General features: G+C 41.8%; 1 protein-coding gene across 1 annotated transcript in view; it reads right to left on the minus strand.

Moving 5' to 3' along the window:
* ADAMTS9 (ADAM metallopeptidase with thrombospondin type 1 motif 9) overlaps positions 1 to 15,654 on the minus strand; it is a 218,896-nt gene that overhangs the window by 191,930 nt on the left and 11,312 nt on the right. The window contains exon 3 of the mRNA XM_077275942.1: positions 3,630 to 3,792. Within this exon, the coding sequence (XP_077132057.1) occupies positions 3,630 to 3,792 (163 nt within the window). The remainder of the gene's footprint in view (positions 1 to 3,629; positions 3,793 to 15,654) is intronic.

Genomic DNA, 15,654 nt, shown 5'->3' on the forward strand with positions numbered 1-15,654 from the left:
CTCAAAATTGAACTTGTGTACCTACCAAGGTCCAAACAAAAGGGCATATGTATCACAGAGGCCACAAAAAAGAAATGTTATGGCTGTATACGCACACTCACTCACACGGGTTACGTACAAACCAGGAGAGACAAACACCAGAACCCAACAGATCCCTGTTCAGACTAGGAAAGTTCCTAATCTGACCCTGATTTGTCCCTGCCTGACTACGGAGGTTGGCAGACTAAGTATACGCAATGGTGCCCCCACTCAAAGTCGTCTTACCTTGATGTCCTTATGTGCTCCCTCTCTATAAACAATGTTCAGCACTAGAACAATAATAACTATAAAGTGAAACACCATAATCTGAAGAAGAGGCCCAGGCCTATGAATGCATTCACACAGACACACAGAAAGATGGAAGAAAATAAGAAGAACCACACAACAATCAGAATACATGGAAAACTTCCCAGACTCCGAACATAAAATGAAGAAAATCGTACTGGGAAGGAAGACACACAAATAATTCGCAGGAAAAGCAGCAGAGATTAACCAGGTAAGATAATCCCTAGATGAGAAGATGGATCACCAAACACCCATCTGTCTTAAAATATAGCCAGCAAAGATGCAGGTGCAAGGTGAGTATAAATAGCCCCTCCCAAGATGTTATAGGGCAGAACTAAATAGGGCAGTGAGAGACACCTAAATAGAATCCAAAAGAAAGGAAAGAAAAGACAAAAGAACCATCAGCAGTTGGACAGAGACCAAACAGACTGTGGCTCAGCAGAAAGGGAAACTGACCAAACAGCAAGAGGCCACCTGAGCGACTCCTGAAACAGAGGCATGACAAACAGAATGTGAAGAGTTATCTGAAAGATAGGATCATAGCGAAGAGATTGGTTAAGTAAAAAAAAAAAAATAACCTACCATAACCCTAATCTCTGTCCAATAGGGTTAGGATTATGGTAGTGCTAAACACTCCTAGGAGATACCATTTTTTAACTGTATCTCCTTTTTATTGAGAGTTTAGAACATTGGACATTAATTAGAATGTTGCATTTAAGATTCTTTTATTCTTGTAAAATTTCGATAAAATTACAGTTAAAAAAAAAGGTCTCTCAGGAGTGTTTAACACTACTATAACCCTAACCCTGTTGGACAGAAGTTACGGTTATGGTAGTGCTGAACACTCCTGGGAGCTACTATTTTGTAAGCATAATTTTTGTTGAAATTTTACAAACTCAAATACAAAATTCTGATTAATGTCCAATGTTCTGAACTCTCAATAAAAGGAAATACAATTTTGATGGTTCCTTCACATTTATGTATACCATTCTCCAAACATCTGGACAACCATGATCCATCAGCCAACAGAACAACCTAACCTTAAGCCCATGCCAATTCCAAGCTTGGTCTAACATGGTCATTTTTTTTGGTATATTAAGATCTCTTTCCAAAAATATTCACCAATTTTGGCCAAAAGTTAGAAAATGAGCAACCAAATTTACAGGCACATGAAATGAGATTGGTCCATGTTTCTGGAGTCTACGGTCTTAGTCATGGACCGCATTTTGTGGAATTTTTATATGAGCAAATAAAACTTTAGGAATTTTTATCTGTGTAGCTGGATCCATTCCTACTTTGCAGAGAGGAGTGCGGTGGATTCCGGGCGCTGCTGCTGACAAAGGTTAATCCAGGCTGTAAGTATAAAAAAACTTCCAATTTATTGCAACGCATTTCGAAGTAGAACCTACTTCTTCCTCAGGAATATGTTTTACTCTGAAATGCGTTGCAATAATTTGGAAGTTTTTTTATACTTACCGCCTGGATTGACCTCTGTCAGCGGTAGCGCCCGAGATCCACCGCACTCCTCTCTTCTTTACTTGTCCCCATTTGGTGTGAGTACAGCGGTCGGAGCAGCAGACAAAGTTGGATTATACAACGCTCGCTACATAGTTGTGCCGCACACAACCTGATCTGGTGAGTAACTAACTCTCCTACTCACCCTCACCTATGGCTACGTTGTTACACAGGGATCGCCTCTTGGTTTCTTATCTCTCCATATTTTGAATACATTGTCTTCCCGTCTGAGCTCCCGAGAACTGCGGACCATTGTGGTCTGCCGGGTACTCCTCCTTTTTACGATATTATTTTACTACCCCATGCTTTGCGCTATAGGACAGATCCACATACACAATCCACAAGGATGAAAGATGTCAAAAATTCAATAAACCTTCAAACGAGTCAAAAAAGTTGCAGTTTGATCATTTTGGATGCCGGTATCCATTAGATTGGATGAATCATCCTTCGCCACTGTGACTATTGCTACCCTAACTCCGACACATCAAAGGGAATTTGCTTACGGTTTGCTATCTGTTTTTTCGATTGCGCGACAGTAGATCAAGGTCTCTTTTTACTTTGCAAGTGGTTCAAGGGCTGAGAACGGTTCCTTCATAATTGCTATCCAAATAGTAATGACACTTAAAACCTCAGTGGTCTTTCAAGAAAGAAAAAGGGGAGACTACCAAATGACCTTTCGAATTAAGAAAAAGCATCCAAGTTGCTTAAAGAAAAACATGTTTTCCAGATATATATAAGTGCTTGGAGGAGATGCGGTCATCAGCTTTTCTTCACTTATTTCCTTAGGCTGTCTATTAAGTTGTTTCCCTTCTGCTCTACAGGATATGATTTCTGTGGGCAGAAAATCCAATGGCTTTACCATATGACGGCGAGGTTACGGTGTCAGTGGTGTAATGACATGTGCTATAAAATAAAACCACTCGTCTGTTCACCCCGGAGTAGGTGATGCGCAGCTTCCCTGCCAATGTTTAAATAATGCAAGATTCTCTTAGGCTATTCCTTCAAGCCATCCAATTGGTGTAAATGCCAAATGAGTGATCTCGGCTTTTAAAGCGGACCATAAACATGTGTTTTTTTACCTGGTGTAACGCCACTGTTCTCCTGAATCTGACAATGTTTTTCTTTTGTTTTTGCGCCTCTCCGTTCCTGAGATATGACCCCTTCTTCCTTGTGTGTAAATCTAGTCTTTATAGCCAAGTGGGTGTGGTCCTCAAGAAGACGCCCAGAAGGAACAGATGAGGCCGACGCCCACTTCTCTGAAAAGATGAGATTTATAGACAATGAAGAGGGGTTCATATCTCAGGAACGGAGAGGCATGGGAATGAAAGAAAAACTACGCTGGATTCAGGAGAACAGCTGTGTTTACACCGATTTAAAAAAACAAACCATATTTATGACAAGTGGTAGATCCTATGTAAAAGGGTATTTGAAAATGAGATTTCTAAGCCAAAAGTGGGCTGAAAATTGCCAAAAAAATCCAAAAAAATCTCAATTATACAATTAAAGAATGTTTAAGATCAAATAACGAAGGAAATAGTCAGTATAATGATACAAACATAATGGGGGATCCCTGCTCAGTGCTCAGCACCCCCTTTTCTCCTTTTGCCTTTTCTCTTGCATTGATGGATCCATGCAAAATTGGGCCTTGTATCAATGTCAGTCCATAATGGCTGCTGTCAAGCCTCCCCAACACGAGGCCCCCAGATTTACTATCCAATTGGTCACACATAAAAACTTGTCAATAATTCATGAGCGGTTAACTGTGCCAGAGGGGACACGTATTCCGTTACCTGGTGTGTCACATGTCTTTTTTTCCCTTGATACGTTTCGCTGAGGTGTGATGTGTCTGTACACTACATGTGGTTTGTTTTCTTCTTCGTCGAACTCTCCCCCATCAGCTGAGAGTAAAGGTTCAACAAAATAGTCCCCGTCCTGAGACTTGAAGGTGCCGAGCTGTGAAAAGTAAAGAGAGGACTTTAATGGAAGGGGTTAACATATATTGCTTAGGAAATTAATCATTTAAAGGGGGTGGTCCAGCCATTTACAAATTAAAAAAAAACAACTTTCAGAAATGCATAAATAAAATATGTCATACTTACCTTCTCGTCCTCCACCGATCCAATTCTGATGCTTCCAGTGACCGTATAGGACACTGGACAGATATGTGACCATAGGACACTGTTGTGGTCAGTGATTGGCTGCAGATGTCATATGTCCATCTGGACGAAACAGGAAGTACTTACACTAGTTCTGTATTTCCTGCTCAAACATGTGACCACTGCAGCCAATCACTGACAAGACAGAGGAAGAAACACAGAGACCAGCAGGGGACATGAGGAACAATGAAATTAAGGGGATTGGGATCGGTTAGGTATTACGGTACTTACCGTATTTTATTATTATACAACAATTTGGAGAAGATTTTTTTTAAGTGATCGGACAACCCCTTTAATAATACAACAAATATGGATTTGCAGCTTTTTTCATACTTCTTTTAGATTGTAAAAGGAAACAGCATTTCCTATTGTACTTGTTCTTTAAAGTGGTTCATCCTAGGACTTGATGACATTTCATTTATCGTATACTTAGACGCGGCACCGAACAGACGGGGACTATTTTGATTGCGGCTGCGCCTGGTTTTGCTGCTGAGCCCCATTAACTCAATTAGGACTGAACTGCAGTTGTAACCAAGTGTACGGCCTCCTGCCTAGTAAATAATGAAGGAGACCCAATGCTTTGAATTATAGAATTCTCATATATTACTCTTATAAAAATTGCTTGTGAGTATTTTAAACAGTTTATTTTATCCCTACCTCTGCCAAGTCAAGTGGTAGAACCCCACGGTTGCCAACATTTCTGAGAGGGTTTAAGTCCCGCCACTAACCCTGCCCCTGGTCTTCCTGGGAAACCACTTGCTCCTCATGGGAATGGCCTAGAACCACTATGTAACTCCCATTTTGAGGCGGGTTTAACATAAACCTTTCCCATTTTGGCCCGAATGCTCCAGGAAATCCGTAACAGGTAACAATTAGTCCAGAACATAGTATGCATAGACTAAATTAATTAGTCTAAATAAGGAACATGCTAATAGTCACATCAAATGTGAAGGCCACATGATCAACACCTCGTCTAGTCCTAATAAATGGATGCAGTTTGCAGGACCAATCTAGGTGCTAAGCCAATTTGGGAAAAGGCAGAACTTTACGGCACTAGTACAAGATAGATATATGACTGAGATTAGGAAAGCAGGATGCATAATGCTTTTATTTCCAAAACTAATCCACTCCTGTCCATGTCCATAGACTGAAATATAGCTGATCCGATGCCTGGTGCCCGTTGCATATAGGTCAAGTCACAAATAGTCTTGCAATAGGTTTGAATGGATGGTTTCAACCAGAAGCCCAACTTAAAGCTCTTCGGTCCCAATGAAAACTATGAAACATGACCATCTACCATGTGCCAGATGTAATTTTGGAGTCTTTGCATGCGGCATAGGGTCCTTTGTGTCCTCTCAGACACCAGGGTCTGGGTGCATTTGGTATTTCCATACCATCCATAGCTTCTCCCGTGACTCCAACCTAAAGCAAAACTCCGTATTCGAACTGAGGTCCAAGGAAAGTAATCTGTTCTACTGGTGATGATCCCAAGTAATTGACCATGTCACAGTTTGGTAGCACTCGTTAATATTTTTTTTCCAAAATCATATTTTTCCTAAACTTTCAGCATTTTTATGCTGACTGATCAGGAATGTCTGCAGCGATGGAACCAATAACCAACAAATCAGTCATTACGACAGGTAGTCTAACCACGCAACTGGAAGCAGATGTACGCCAATGGTGAATGAAGCCCTTGATCATTCCAAAGAGTAAACATATTGACCCATAACGACTATAAATGCAATTCTGAGTTTGTGAACTACAACTTTTCTATATATCCCCAATTTACAGATCACGATTGAACCGTATAAAAGATGTTACTTATATAGGAGATTGATGAATTTTATAGTCGTTTGAACTTCTACCGAAACCTCAAGCCAAAGCCAATGAAGATTTAGAATAAATAGCCCACATAGACCTTGCGTTACACACCTGTACCAGGTCTGGGCTCTGCTCCCTTCATCCCAGTCAGCCAAACTTTCTTGTGCTCTACGTGAAGCTTTGCAAGTAGCCCGGCATGCTCCACTGTGATCATCTACCTAGGCCTATATGAGGTTCACCAAGATATACACCTGTGTCTTGGTATTAAGACTTTTAGTTTGTCTCTGCTACATGTCCAGCACCTCTGCTACCGGTCTGTGGTCTTCCGAGAGAATTGGATCAGACTATGATGACACTCAGATCAAACTCTGATCAAAGTGTCATTAGCATAGTCGACCTGATTTTCTCAAAAGAGACAATCTATCGTTGCGTGAGAGAGCCCTTAAGGTCTCATGTTATATTGGAAAGTTTATGCTGGGGATGGTCAAGCGAGAGAAGAACCTTGACTTTTCATCAGTAATACCTACCTAAAAGCACCCTTTAAACTTGACTTTTTGGTCTAGTGCACCTTGCAAAGAGCATGGCAACAAGGTACCGAAGGCTGGTGGCCACAGCAGGGACAGTCACTGTGCATGCACCATGGGCACATGCGCAGGATTACAGTGGCACTGACTATGATGTCAGGAACATTAGACCCGTCAATCAACTTGCATGCTGCCCCAATTATACAACATCAAATTTACCAATTGTTGCCAATTGTTCCTGGGTTCCTCTAGTGGGCGCCTCACACAGCCAGCATGCTATCTTTTAGATCTTTGATTATATAGGTGGATTTCATACTCTTTAACATAAACAATCACTATAAAGATGTATTTTTTAGAATTTAACTAAAACAGAATTTTGGAGCCAAAAAAACAACAGTTTTGAAAAGACAAAGCGTGCTTGTGAATTTATGGGGTAATGCAATTGGCATCAATAAAGGTGTGGAGGTGTCTACAGGGGTCTAAACATTTAAAAATATCATTGGGATAGTAGTCACAATATTCTGTAAAGATGACAACATACCATTATACTCTGCACAATAAAGAAGAGTTTGAAGTTAGAGTCCCTTTAATGTGACAAAGCTCAGATAGAAACTAACCCACAGTTTTTTTTTTCACTATAAGGGTTTTTGGCAGCTGTTTGAACATTTCTGAAAAGCTTTCAAGTTGCCTAGAAAGTAGTATGTGTATTGTGAAGCGGAGATGCTTGAGCAGAGAGCAGAAAAGAATGACACTCCGCAAATTGTTAGAAATTTCCATAAAAAGAAAATCCACTTGAATTAAAATTTACATAGAACTATTTCCAACCTGCGTCACTATTTCTTCTGGTAGTAGTCATAGACGAGGGCTAAAAAAAAGCAATATTTGCTCCTGGTCCAGGGGTGTAAATACAATACGTGCAGGGGTTTCAGTCGCAGCCCAAAAAGTCCCTATATGAAGAGCACAAGATTATTAAAGACTGGCAATAATTGGGGGGCCCATTGGAGGTTTTGCATTGGGGCCCATGAGCTTCAAGTTCCGCTGCTGCTACTGGCTTAATTCTGTGGTGCCCAGTTGGGTGGACACTTCTCTTTTCCCACAAAGAAGGATTTTCATAACGAGTGCAGGAGATAATGGTTACCTAAAGCTGGTCATATATGTTTACCAGTACACCCATTTATCCGATGGTTATTCCTTCCGACCCCAGTAAACTCAGTCGTAATAGGGAGAGGGGAGTAAACCACTGTCAAACACCTCTGGTTATGCTGATATCCAACATGACCAATTCCTCATTCCCTTGAGATCATCTGATGGAGGATGGTCGGAAAACCTTCATATACATGAGACAATCAGACAGTTTGCCCAACTTTTCTCTTATGTCTTAGAGAACCTTAAAAAGGACCTGTCTTCAGGTCAAAAAGTGGGCAGTGCTTTCTATAAACTTTGTTTTTTTATAGAAAAAAAGATGCCTCTTGTTAATGGTGTTGCTTGGAGATCTCCTTGGTCTTCATGGTGTTGCTTGGAGATCTCCTTGGTCTTCATGGTGTTGTTTGGAGATCTCCTTGGTCTTCATGGTGTTGTTTGGAGATCTCCTTGGTCTTCATGATGTTGCTTGGAGATCTCCTTGGTCTTCATGGTATTGTTTGGAGATCTCCTTGGTCTTCATGGTGTTGCTTGGAGATCTCCTTGGTCTTCATGGTGTTGTTTGGAGATCTCCTTGGTCTTCATGATGTTGCTTGGAGATCTCCTTGGTCTTCATGGTATTGTTTGGAGATCTCCTTGGTCTTCATGGTATTGTTTGGAGATATCCTTGGTCTTCATAGTGTTGCTTGGAGATCTCCTTGGTCTTCATGGTGTTGCTTGGAGATCTCCTTGGTCTTTATGGTATTGTTTGGAGATCTCCTTGGTCTTCATAGTGTTGCTTGGAGATCTCCTTGGTCTTCATGGTGTTGCTTGTAGATCTCCTTTGTCTTCACGGTGCCTCTTGTTAATCATGTTGCTGCCTTTGAGGCCTTTCAGAGAAGGTAAAGTGTATATACCGACAACCACGTGACACTTAGATCACACACAGGTGGACATCCAGTCACTAAGCATGTGACTTATGAAGAAAATTGCGTGCACCAGAAATTTTTAGGGGCTTCATAGCAAAAGGGGTGAACACATATGCACGTGCCAGTTTTCAGTTATTTGATCCCATAAATGTAATTTATTCCTATATTTTTCTCACTTCACTATCTTACACTATTTAGTGGTGATGCATCACACACAAATCGGATTACAAAAATATTTAAACACAGGTTGTAATGTAACAAAATAGGTAAAAAGCCAAGGGGGTGAATACTTTTGTAAGCCAAGGTAAGTATCCAGGTTCCCCTCCTATGTATTGTATGGCAATAAACATGCCATAGCCGCCCGGTGAAACGTGCAGAGCATTATTGTAAAGCAGATTATCATGTATATTAAAGACAGATGGCAATCATTTGAAAAGATGTCCAGGAGGTAAATTTCCAAGTGGTATCTTCCTGTTATTCCGACCTTTGCACTATATAGATGCACTAGAACACATTAAAAATAACAGGATATTGTTCAATCCTATGTATTTTTTTTGCTTTTAAGGCTTTTAAGGAAAGGGGAGTTAATGCTTTCCATGACAGTTTGGTTTCTCTTAGGAATATAGGTCAAAATATCCTGTAAATTATCTAACTGGATTCACTGGTCAAGTATTAAACACATTAGCACACCGGTTTAGTATTAACACTTGTTGGAGCTTACGGAATTACAAGCTTTCTCTGCCTCTTTTAGTAGAGTCCTGTGATTACAGCAGCATCAGCACTGATCCCATATGCAGACACGGCTGTGTGCGTGCTGGTTCATGGCCACTGTTGTGCTGTACAGTTACACTGTTCTAGAGAGGGGCCGTCACAGTTGCCTGACTTGAACCCCCTAGAACATCTACGGTGGGATTTAAACAAGGCGGTTGCAGCACGCAGACCTAAGACTATTAGTGACCTGGAGGCAATTGCCCATGAGAAAGGGGCTACGATTCCTCAGGAACGCTGCTAGGAGCTGGTGTCTGCCTACACATCACGTGTGCATCAGGGCGTAACAGTCAGAGGGGCTCCACTAAGTACTAAAGATGCCCGTTATGAAGGGGTGAATAATCCTGAGGCTGCAGTAGTCCGTAAAAGTTGCATTTTGGGTAGAATTCAAAGAAACCTGAAAATATGGGGTTAAACTGCAAGGTGTCTGGTTGCCATACTTAAAGTGCAGAACCTGGGAGAAAATGAATGATTCCTCCTGGGAGCGACTGGCTTTCAGTCATACAGGTGTGCCGCAGGCCTACAGTCCCCATCGGCAGCTTTGACTGACAGCCAGCTCTGCAGCTCATCAGTGGAGAGGCAGGTGTCAGTCAAAGTGTCGGGGCCGTGGCAACAGCCGCCTCTCACTGTGTACCGAGCACTTTCAGTACAGCAGTCGGGCACTTTTCTAATGCTATTTACCCGCAGATTAACCCCATGCGTAATCCAACCTGACAGGTTCCTTGTAAAGGGCTTGCTCGGCTTTAGGCTACAAGTCTGCATTCACTCAACATGGCTGCAGACTTGTGAGTCCTCACATTGAACGCATTGTGCCCTGTTGGAATTCTCCGGCACCGGGAGTGGCAGGCGTGTGACCTCAAGTATATGATTTGCATATATGTGGTCACATGCCGACCAGACTTCAATGCAAGTCAATACAAGTGGTTTTTATCTTCACGATTTGAAAATACTATCGTCAGCCCCCGGGGCTCACCGCCTCTCCTTTCTCTCTAATTACTTTGCTCTCCGACAGTGTTGAGTCAGCATGCTCGCCACTCGCATCGCCACGCATCAAGTATTACCATGCTCGAGTCCGCACCCTGCGACTGTTAGACAGCCAACAAACATGCTGGAATTGGCGGTGTATGGCAGGCAATCCTTGCATGTTCTTTTGGCTGTCGAACAGCCGCGAAACATGCAGGGTGCGGACTCGAGCATGGCAATACTTAATGCGTACCCGAGCACCCCGATGCTTAATCGAACATGAACATGCTGCTTTTTTTACCGCTATGCGTTTTTTTCTCGGAAAAAAACGCATCATGTACACAAAAATTGCAGAATGCATTCTAAATGATAGGATGCATATGTATGTGTTTTTTATGCGTTTTTATAGCGAAAAAACCACAACGTGTGCACACAGCCTTTTAGGATCTGTGCTGAGCACAACCTACCACGGTGAGCAACCAATTGTTCAGTCCATCCTCACCTTACCAATAGCGATATCACACAGACAGCGCCTCTTATCTTTTCTCCTCATAGTCTAATTTTTGTCATGTTCTATTATATGTAAGCTGGGGATCTGAAGCGCTCTCACAGAATTATTACTTTTTTTTATCAGAATATATATATATATATATATATATATATATATATATATATATATATATATATATATATATTCTACTGATTGTAGCTATGACCAAAGGAAAAAAAAAAAAAAAGCGCAGCTATATCCATTAGGCTATGTTCACATGTTGGGTTTTTGCTTCTTTTTTTAATGCAAATTTTAAGCTGCGTTTTACAGTACCTTTAAAAGCTGCGAGGTTTCAGAAATCTCATGCACACACACATTGTTTTGTCTGCTTTTGCTACATTTGCAGCTGACAGTATTAAAACCTCATTCACAACATTAGAACATCTGCCTGTATCAGTCATTTTAACAGATGCAAAAAAAAACAAAACCGGGGAAATGGCCCATAGTGTATTCGCCCTCAGGCTGTGTACATGTATCAGTTTTCGCCTTCCTTACACTCAGTGGCAGTGCTTGCTTCTGCTTAATAATACAGTGGAAAAGGAGCAGCGGACCTTTCCCCATCAGCCTCCTCATAATTGTGCTACGCAGTTTTGTGACATTATACACTGCATGGGAAGGAGTGATACATCTGTCAGCTATTGTTTGTGCTGCCTAAGCTGCAAGAAAAAAAAATCTCCCATTTCATTAATCATTTTCATGCTTAAAATCTGGGATGATAGCTCCTAAAAGCTGTATATTTGAAATGTGATCTTTAATATTTATTTTTTCCACGTATTCTCTATAGATGTTGCTAATAGTGTGTTTAGTCAGTCTCCTTCCCCCTCTGGCAGCTGAAAATAGAATCCCTTCTTACCTTCCCTTCAGAAGGTGTCTGTTTAGGTATACTGACATGTTACAGCACAGACTCTACTACTTTCCTCCCAAGCAGGTCAGAAAGCTATTTCTATAAACTGCCCCAAAATGAACAATTACTATGGGGAGAGTGACCCAGCACTTTCAACTCATTAGGTGGATGTACACATTGCTAAATATTCCAAACACTAGGTGGTGCTATACTATGTAAGTAAATGTCATGACTCATTAGGGTATGTGTCCACGTTCAGGAAACGCTGCGTTTTTGACGCAGCGCTGAGCCGCAGCGTCAAAAACGCAGCGTCCAGATGTTACAGCATAGTGGAGGGGATTTAATGAAATCCCGTCTCCACTGTGCATTTAAAAACGCATGCGTTTTTCCCACAAAAACCCACATGCGGTGCGTTTTTTTCAGAACGCAGCATGTTGCTACAATGAGCAAAACACGCAGGAACACCGCAGGTGACCTGCCAGTGACCTCAGGGGCATTTTTGGTCAGGATTTTACCTGCATGAAATCCTGACCAAAGCCTGAAGCAAACCTGAACGTGGACACACCCTTACTGCGAGCATGGTGGCTCAGTGGGTAGCACTGTATGGTGGCTCAGTGGGTAGCACTGTATCGTGGCTCAGTGGGTAGCACTGTATGTTGACTCAGTGGTTAGCACTGTTGCTTTGCAGTGCTGGGGTCCTGGGTTTAAAATCCCACCAAGGACAACATCTGTATTTTATTTGTATATTCTCCCCATGTTTGTGTGGGTTTCCTCCCACACTCTAAAGACATACTGAAAGGGAGTTTAGATTGTGAGTCCCAGCGGGGACAATGATAATGTCTGTAAAGCGCTGCAGAATATGATGGCGCTATATAAAACAACACAATAATACCTGTATCATTTTTGGAAAACTCAGTTTTAAAGTAGTTTTCCACTTCTTTGATATTAATAACCTAACCTTTGCATAGGTCAACAATATTAAATCGATGGGGGTCTGACACCAGGTAGACCCACCGATCAGCTGTGATCAGTTCCGGTGGCGGTTTGATGTATAAAAAGGTATGAAGCGGAACAGCACAGCGCCGTACACTGTGCAGCGGCCGCTTCCGAAAATTCAATAAAAACGTCAATCTATAAATAATGAACAGCCCCTTTAATTTTTTAGGATTTCTACAATGGATATGATATTTAATGGTGGGTTTAATGCATGGGGTCTTCTCCTCTCTGTAGGATATTCGCAGCCACTCTGGGGGAGTGGGGGGATTTCTGACAGTGGAGGTAGGTCGTTAAAAGCCCGAAGAAATCAGAGGGACCAGGGAATCACAGACAGAGAGAAGACCCCATGCACAGTCCGGCCCCTGTGCATCGAAACCTAATTAGCAGAAATCTTCCAATGGTGATTAAACAAGAACCACAAAGCAGATTTCTTCACCAAAGGCATCAATGTAATCAGCAGTACAGCCATGCATTTAATTGGTTCTCATTAAGCACAAGATTCATCAGCAGCATAAGATATCATGATTTCAGGTGCAAACTCACTTAGGAAACTATAGTTCTCAATGGAAAAAAAGACCAAGACAAGGTTGTTCATTGAGTAATAAATGATTATTTAAAGGGAATCTGTCAGCAGGTAATCTGATTAGACGCTGTGACACTGATTCCAGGGATGTGTCCCTTACTAGGTTGTGTTGTATCTTCAATAAAAAGTGTTTTATCAGAAGGAGATTATCACTACAGGACTAGTTGTCTCCTGTCATGTAGTCCTACTGCTTTGTGTAACTCCACCCCCACCTCTGATTGGCTGCTTTCTGCCTATGTACAGTGTACACAGAAAGCATCCAATCAGTGATGTGGGCGGGGTTATGCACAGCTCAGCATTCAGAGAATTGCTAGATCTGGAGCAGATAAAATAGTGTTTTTCTCAAAACTACACAAAGCAGACTAGTAAGTGACACATCGCTGGAATCAGGGTCTCAGTCCCTACATTATGCTGCTTCCATATTACATTGCAAAAAATCTGGAGGATGACAAACGCCATTTAACAGATTGCTTTATGTACCATTGGAGGGGCTATTTCTTGTGCTCACTGATGCTTTATACAACCTACAGAGTGGGGCGACAGCTACAATTAGCACTTTTCTGACTTAGAGAAATAGTTGTCACTTTTCGAACCTTCTATAAACCTCCTAACGGCACCTGGAGATCCTTTATTTACCTTAGCGACGTTAGTAAATTATTACATTTTGGAAGAAATCCGCTAAATCGTCCTGGGAAAAATCACAGAGAAAAGACTTGTGGGTAAATTCCATTGACATAGTAATGTTTACTCCAGAAAGTTTTCTTTCCCATTTTTAATACTCCTTAAAGTTTATGAACTCCCCCCCCCTTCTGTTTAATGTGCATTTGGATCCTATTTCTGTCTGTGAAGCCAAGAGGTTAGTTTATAATGCTGACAAATAGCAGATAAAAAGCGCAAGTAAAACATTTTACAAATAAATCAGCGACCAATGAGCGATCAGCGCAACGTTTTATGACACATTCATTTCGCTGTGTTATTTTTATTGGCCAGGAGACGAACCATCACATTCCCCTTATCAGCGCTGAGCGAGAGCAGGACTGATACCGAAGCCACTGATGATGGAGTCAAACAAGGGGAATTGTTACAGATGTCCTTAAAGGGATAATTAAGCAAAACTTTTTCCAGGGCATGGATGCCATCTCCAGTAATCCAATGTTGGCTGCTCCAGTGGTCTATGTCAGTGATGACGTCACAGCACTGCGGGGGCCTTAGAATGAGAAGAGACTATGATTACCGGGTTTCCGGCTGCTGTGACCTCAAGTGATCAGTTGTAATCGATACAGAATCCAGCCACAAGTGTACAAATGCCCATCAGCACGATTAGAAACAAAATGAAGCATTACAGATAAGAAGAATGTCTATCTCACTCATGGATTTCTTGGGATCTCCAGAGTGCTCTCTCTTGGAATTGGGAATTTACCTGCTGCTGTGACCTCCAGTGATCAGTTGTAATCGATACAGAATCCGGCCATAAGTATACAAATGTCCTTCAGCACTAATAGAAGCAAAATGAAGCATTACAGATAAGAAGAATGTCTATCTCATTCATGGATTTCTTGGGATCTCCAGAGTGCTGAAAGCTTTCTTTAGCTTCTTTGGATAATTGATGATCGCAACCCTACAGGAAGGGGGAACTTACCTGCTGCTGTGACACTCCAGCGATCAGCTGTAATCTGTATAGAATCCAGCCATAAGTATTCAAATTCTCTGCAGCACCTCCACAGGAGAAACGAAGCATTACATTGTGTTATTGAAATAAGAAGAATGTCTAAATCATTCCTAGATTTCTTGGGATCTCCAGAGTGCCGAATGCTCTCTTTAGCTTCTTTGGATAATAGATGATCGCAATCCTACATGATGAAATGACCTGTCAGCTAATCGTGGAGCGTCCGATTCCACCAAATATGGAGGGTTCCCCTTAAACAGAGATTATTAAACTATTGCAACCATAGGTCTCGATTCATTAAAAGCAATTTTACTAAAATTCTGGTGTAAATTGCTTTGAAAAGTCTCAAAATTGTTGACATTTTCACACCAGTTTCTCCCAACTCTTGAAAAATGGGCAAAGGTGGTGCGTTCTGGGCCGGGGTGGTGTCACAGGTTGCCTAATTCAGGATGGGCTGCGTTGTTACGTAAAGCCAGAAATCTTACTCCAGTCACGGACTGGAGTAAGATCTGTGGCGAGGCGCACGGAGGTGGACACCACTTGTCAGACGCATCTGATTCATTAAAGGGGTAGTCCCGTCTAAATTGATAAGTATGCAGTCACTCATACTCACAGGTCCAGTGCTGAGTCCCCACTGCTGCTCCTGATGTCTGTCATTGTCTGCAGCGCTTACATCATGTTATTGTCTGCAGCCAATAACTGATTGGCTGTCGATGTGACGTCAGCGCTGCAGACAATGACACCAGGCGCAGCGGCGGACACTTAGCGCTGGACCCAGGGAAGGTTATTGCAGCACATTTTGTTGGATTTTACCTCTAATGGAGCTTATAGGTAAAACTTTACTGAAAGGAAAAACCCCATTAAGATTCAGACAATCACTTCTGCAGTTAATGAAT

This window comes from Ranitomeya variabilis, chromosome 8, assembly GCF_051348905.1.
Source record: "Ranitomeya variabilis isolate aRanVar5 chromosome 8, aRanVar5.hap1, whole genome shotgun sequence".
Lineage (NCBI taxonomy): Eukaryota > Metazoa > Chordata > Amphibia > Anura > Dendrobatidae > Ranitomeya > Ranitomeya variabilis.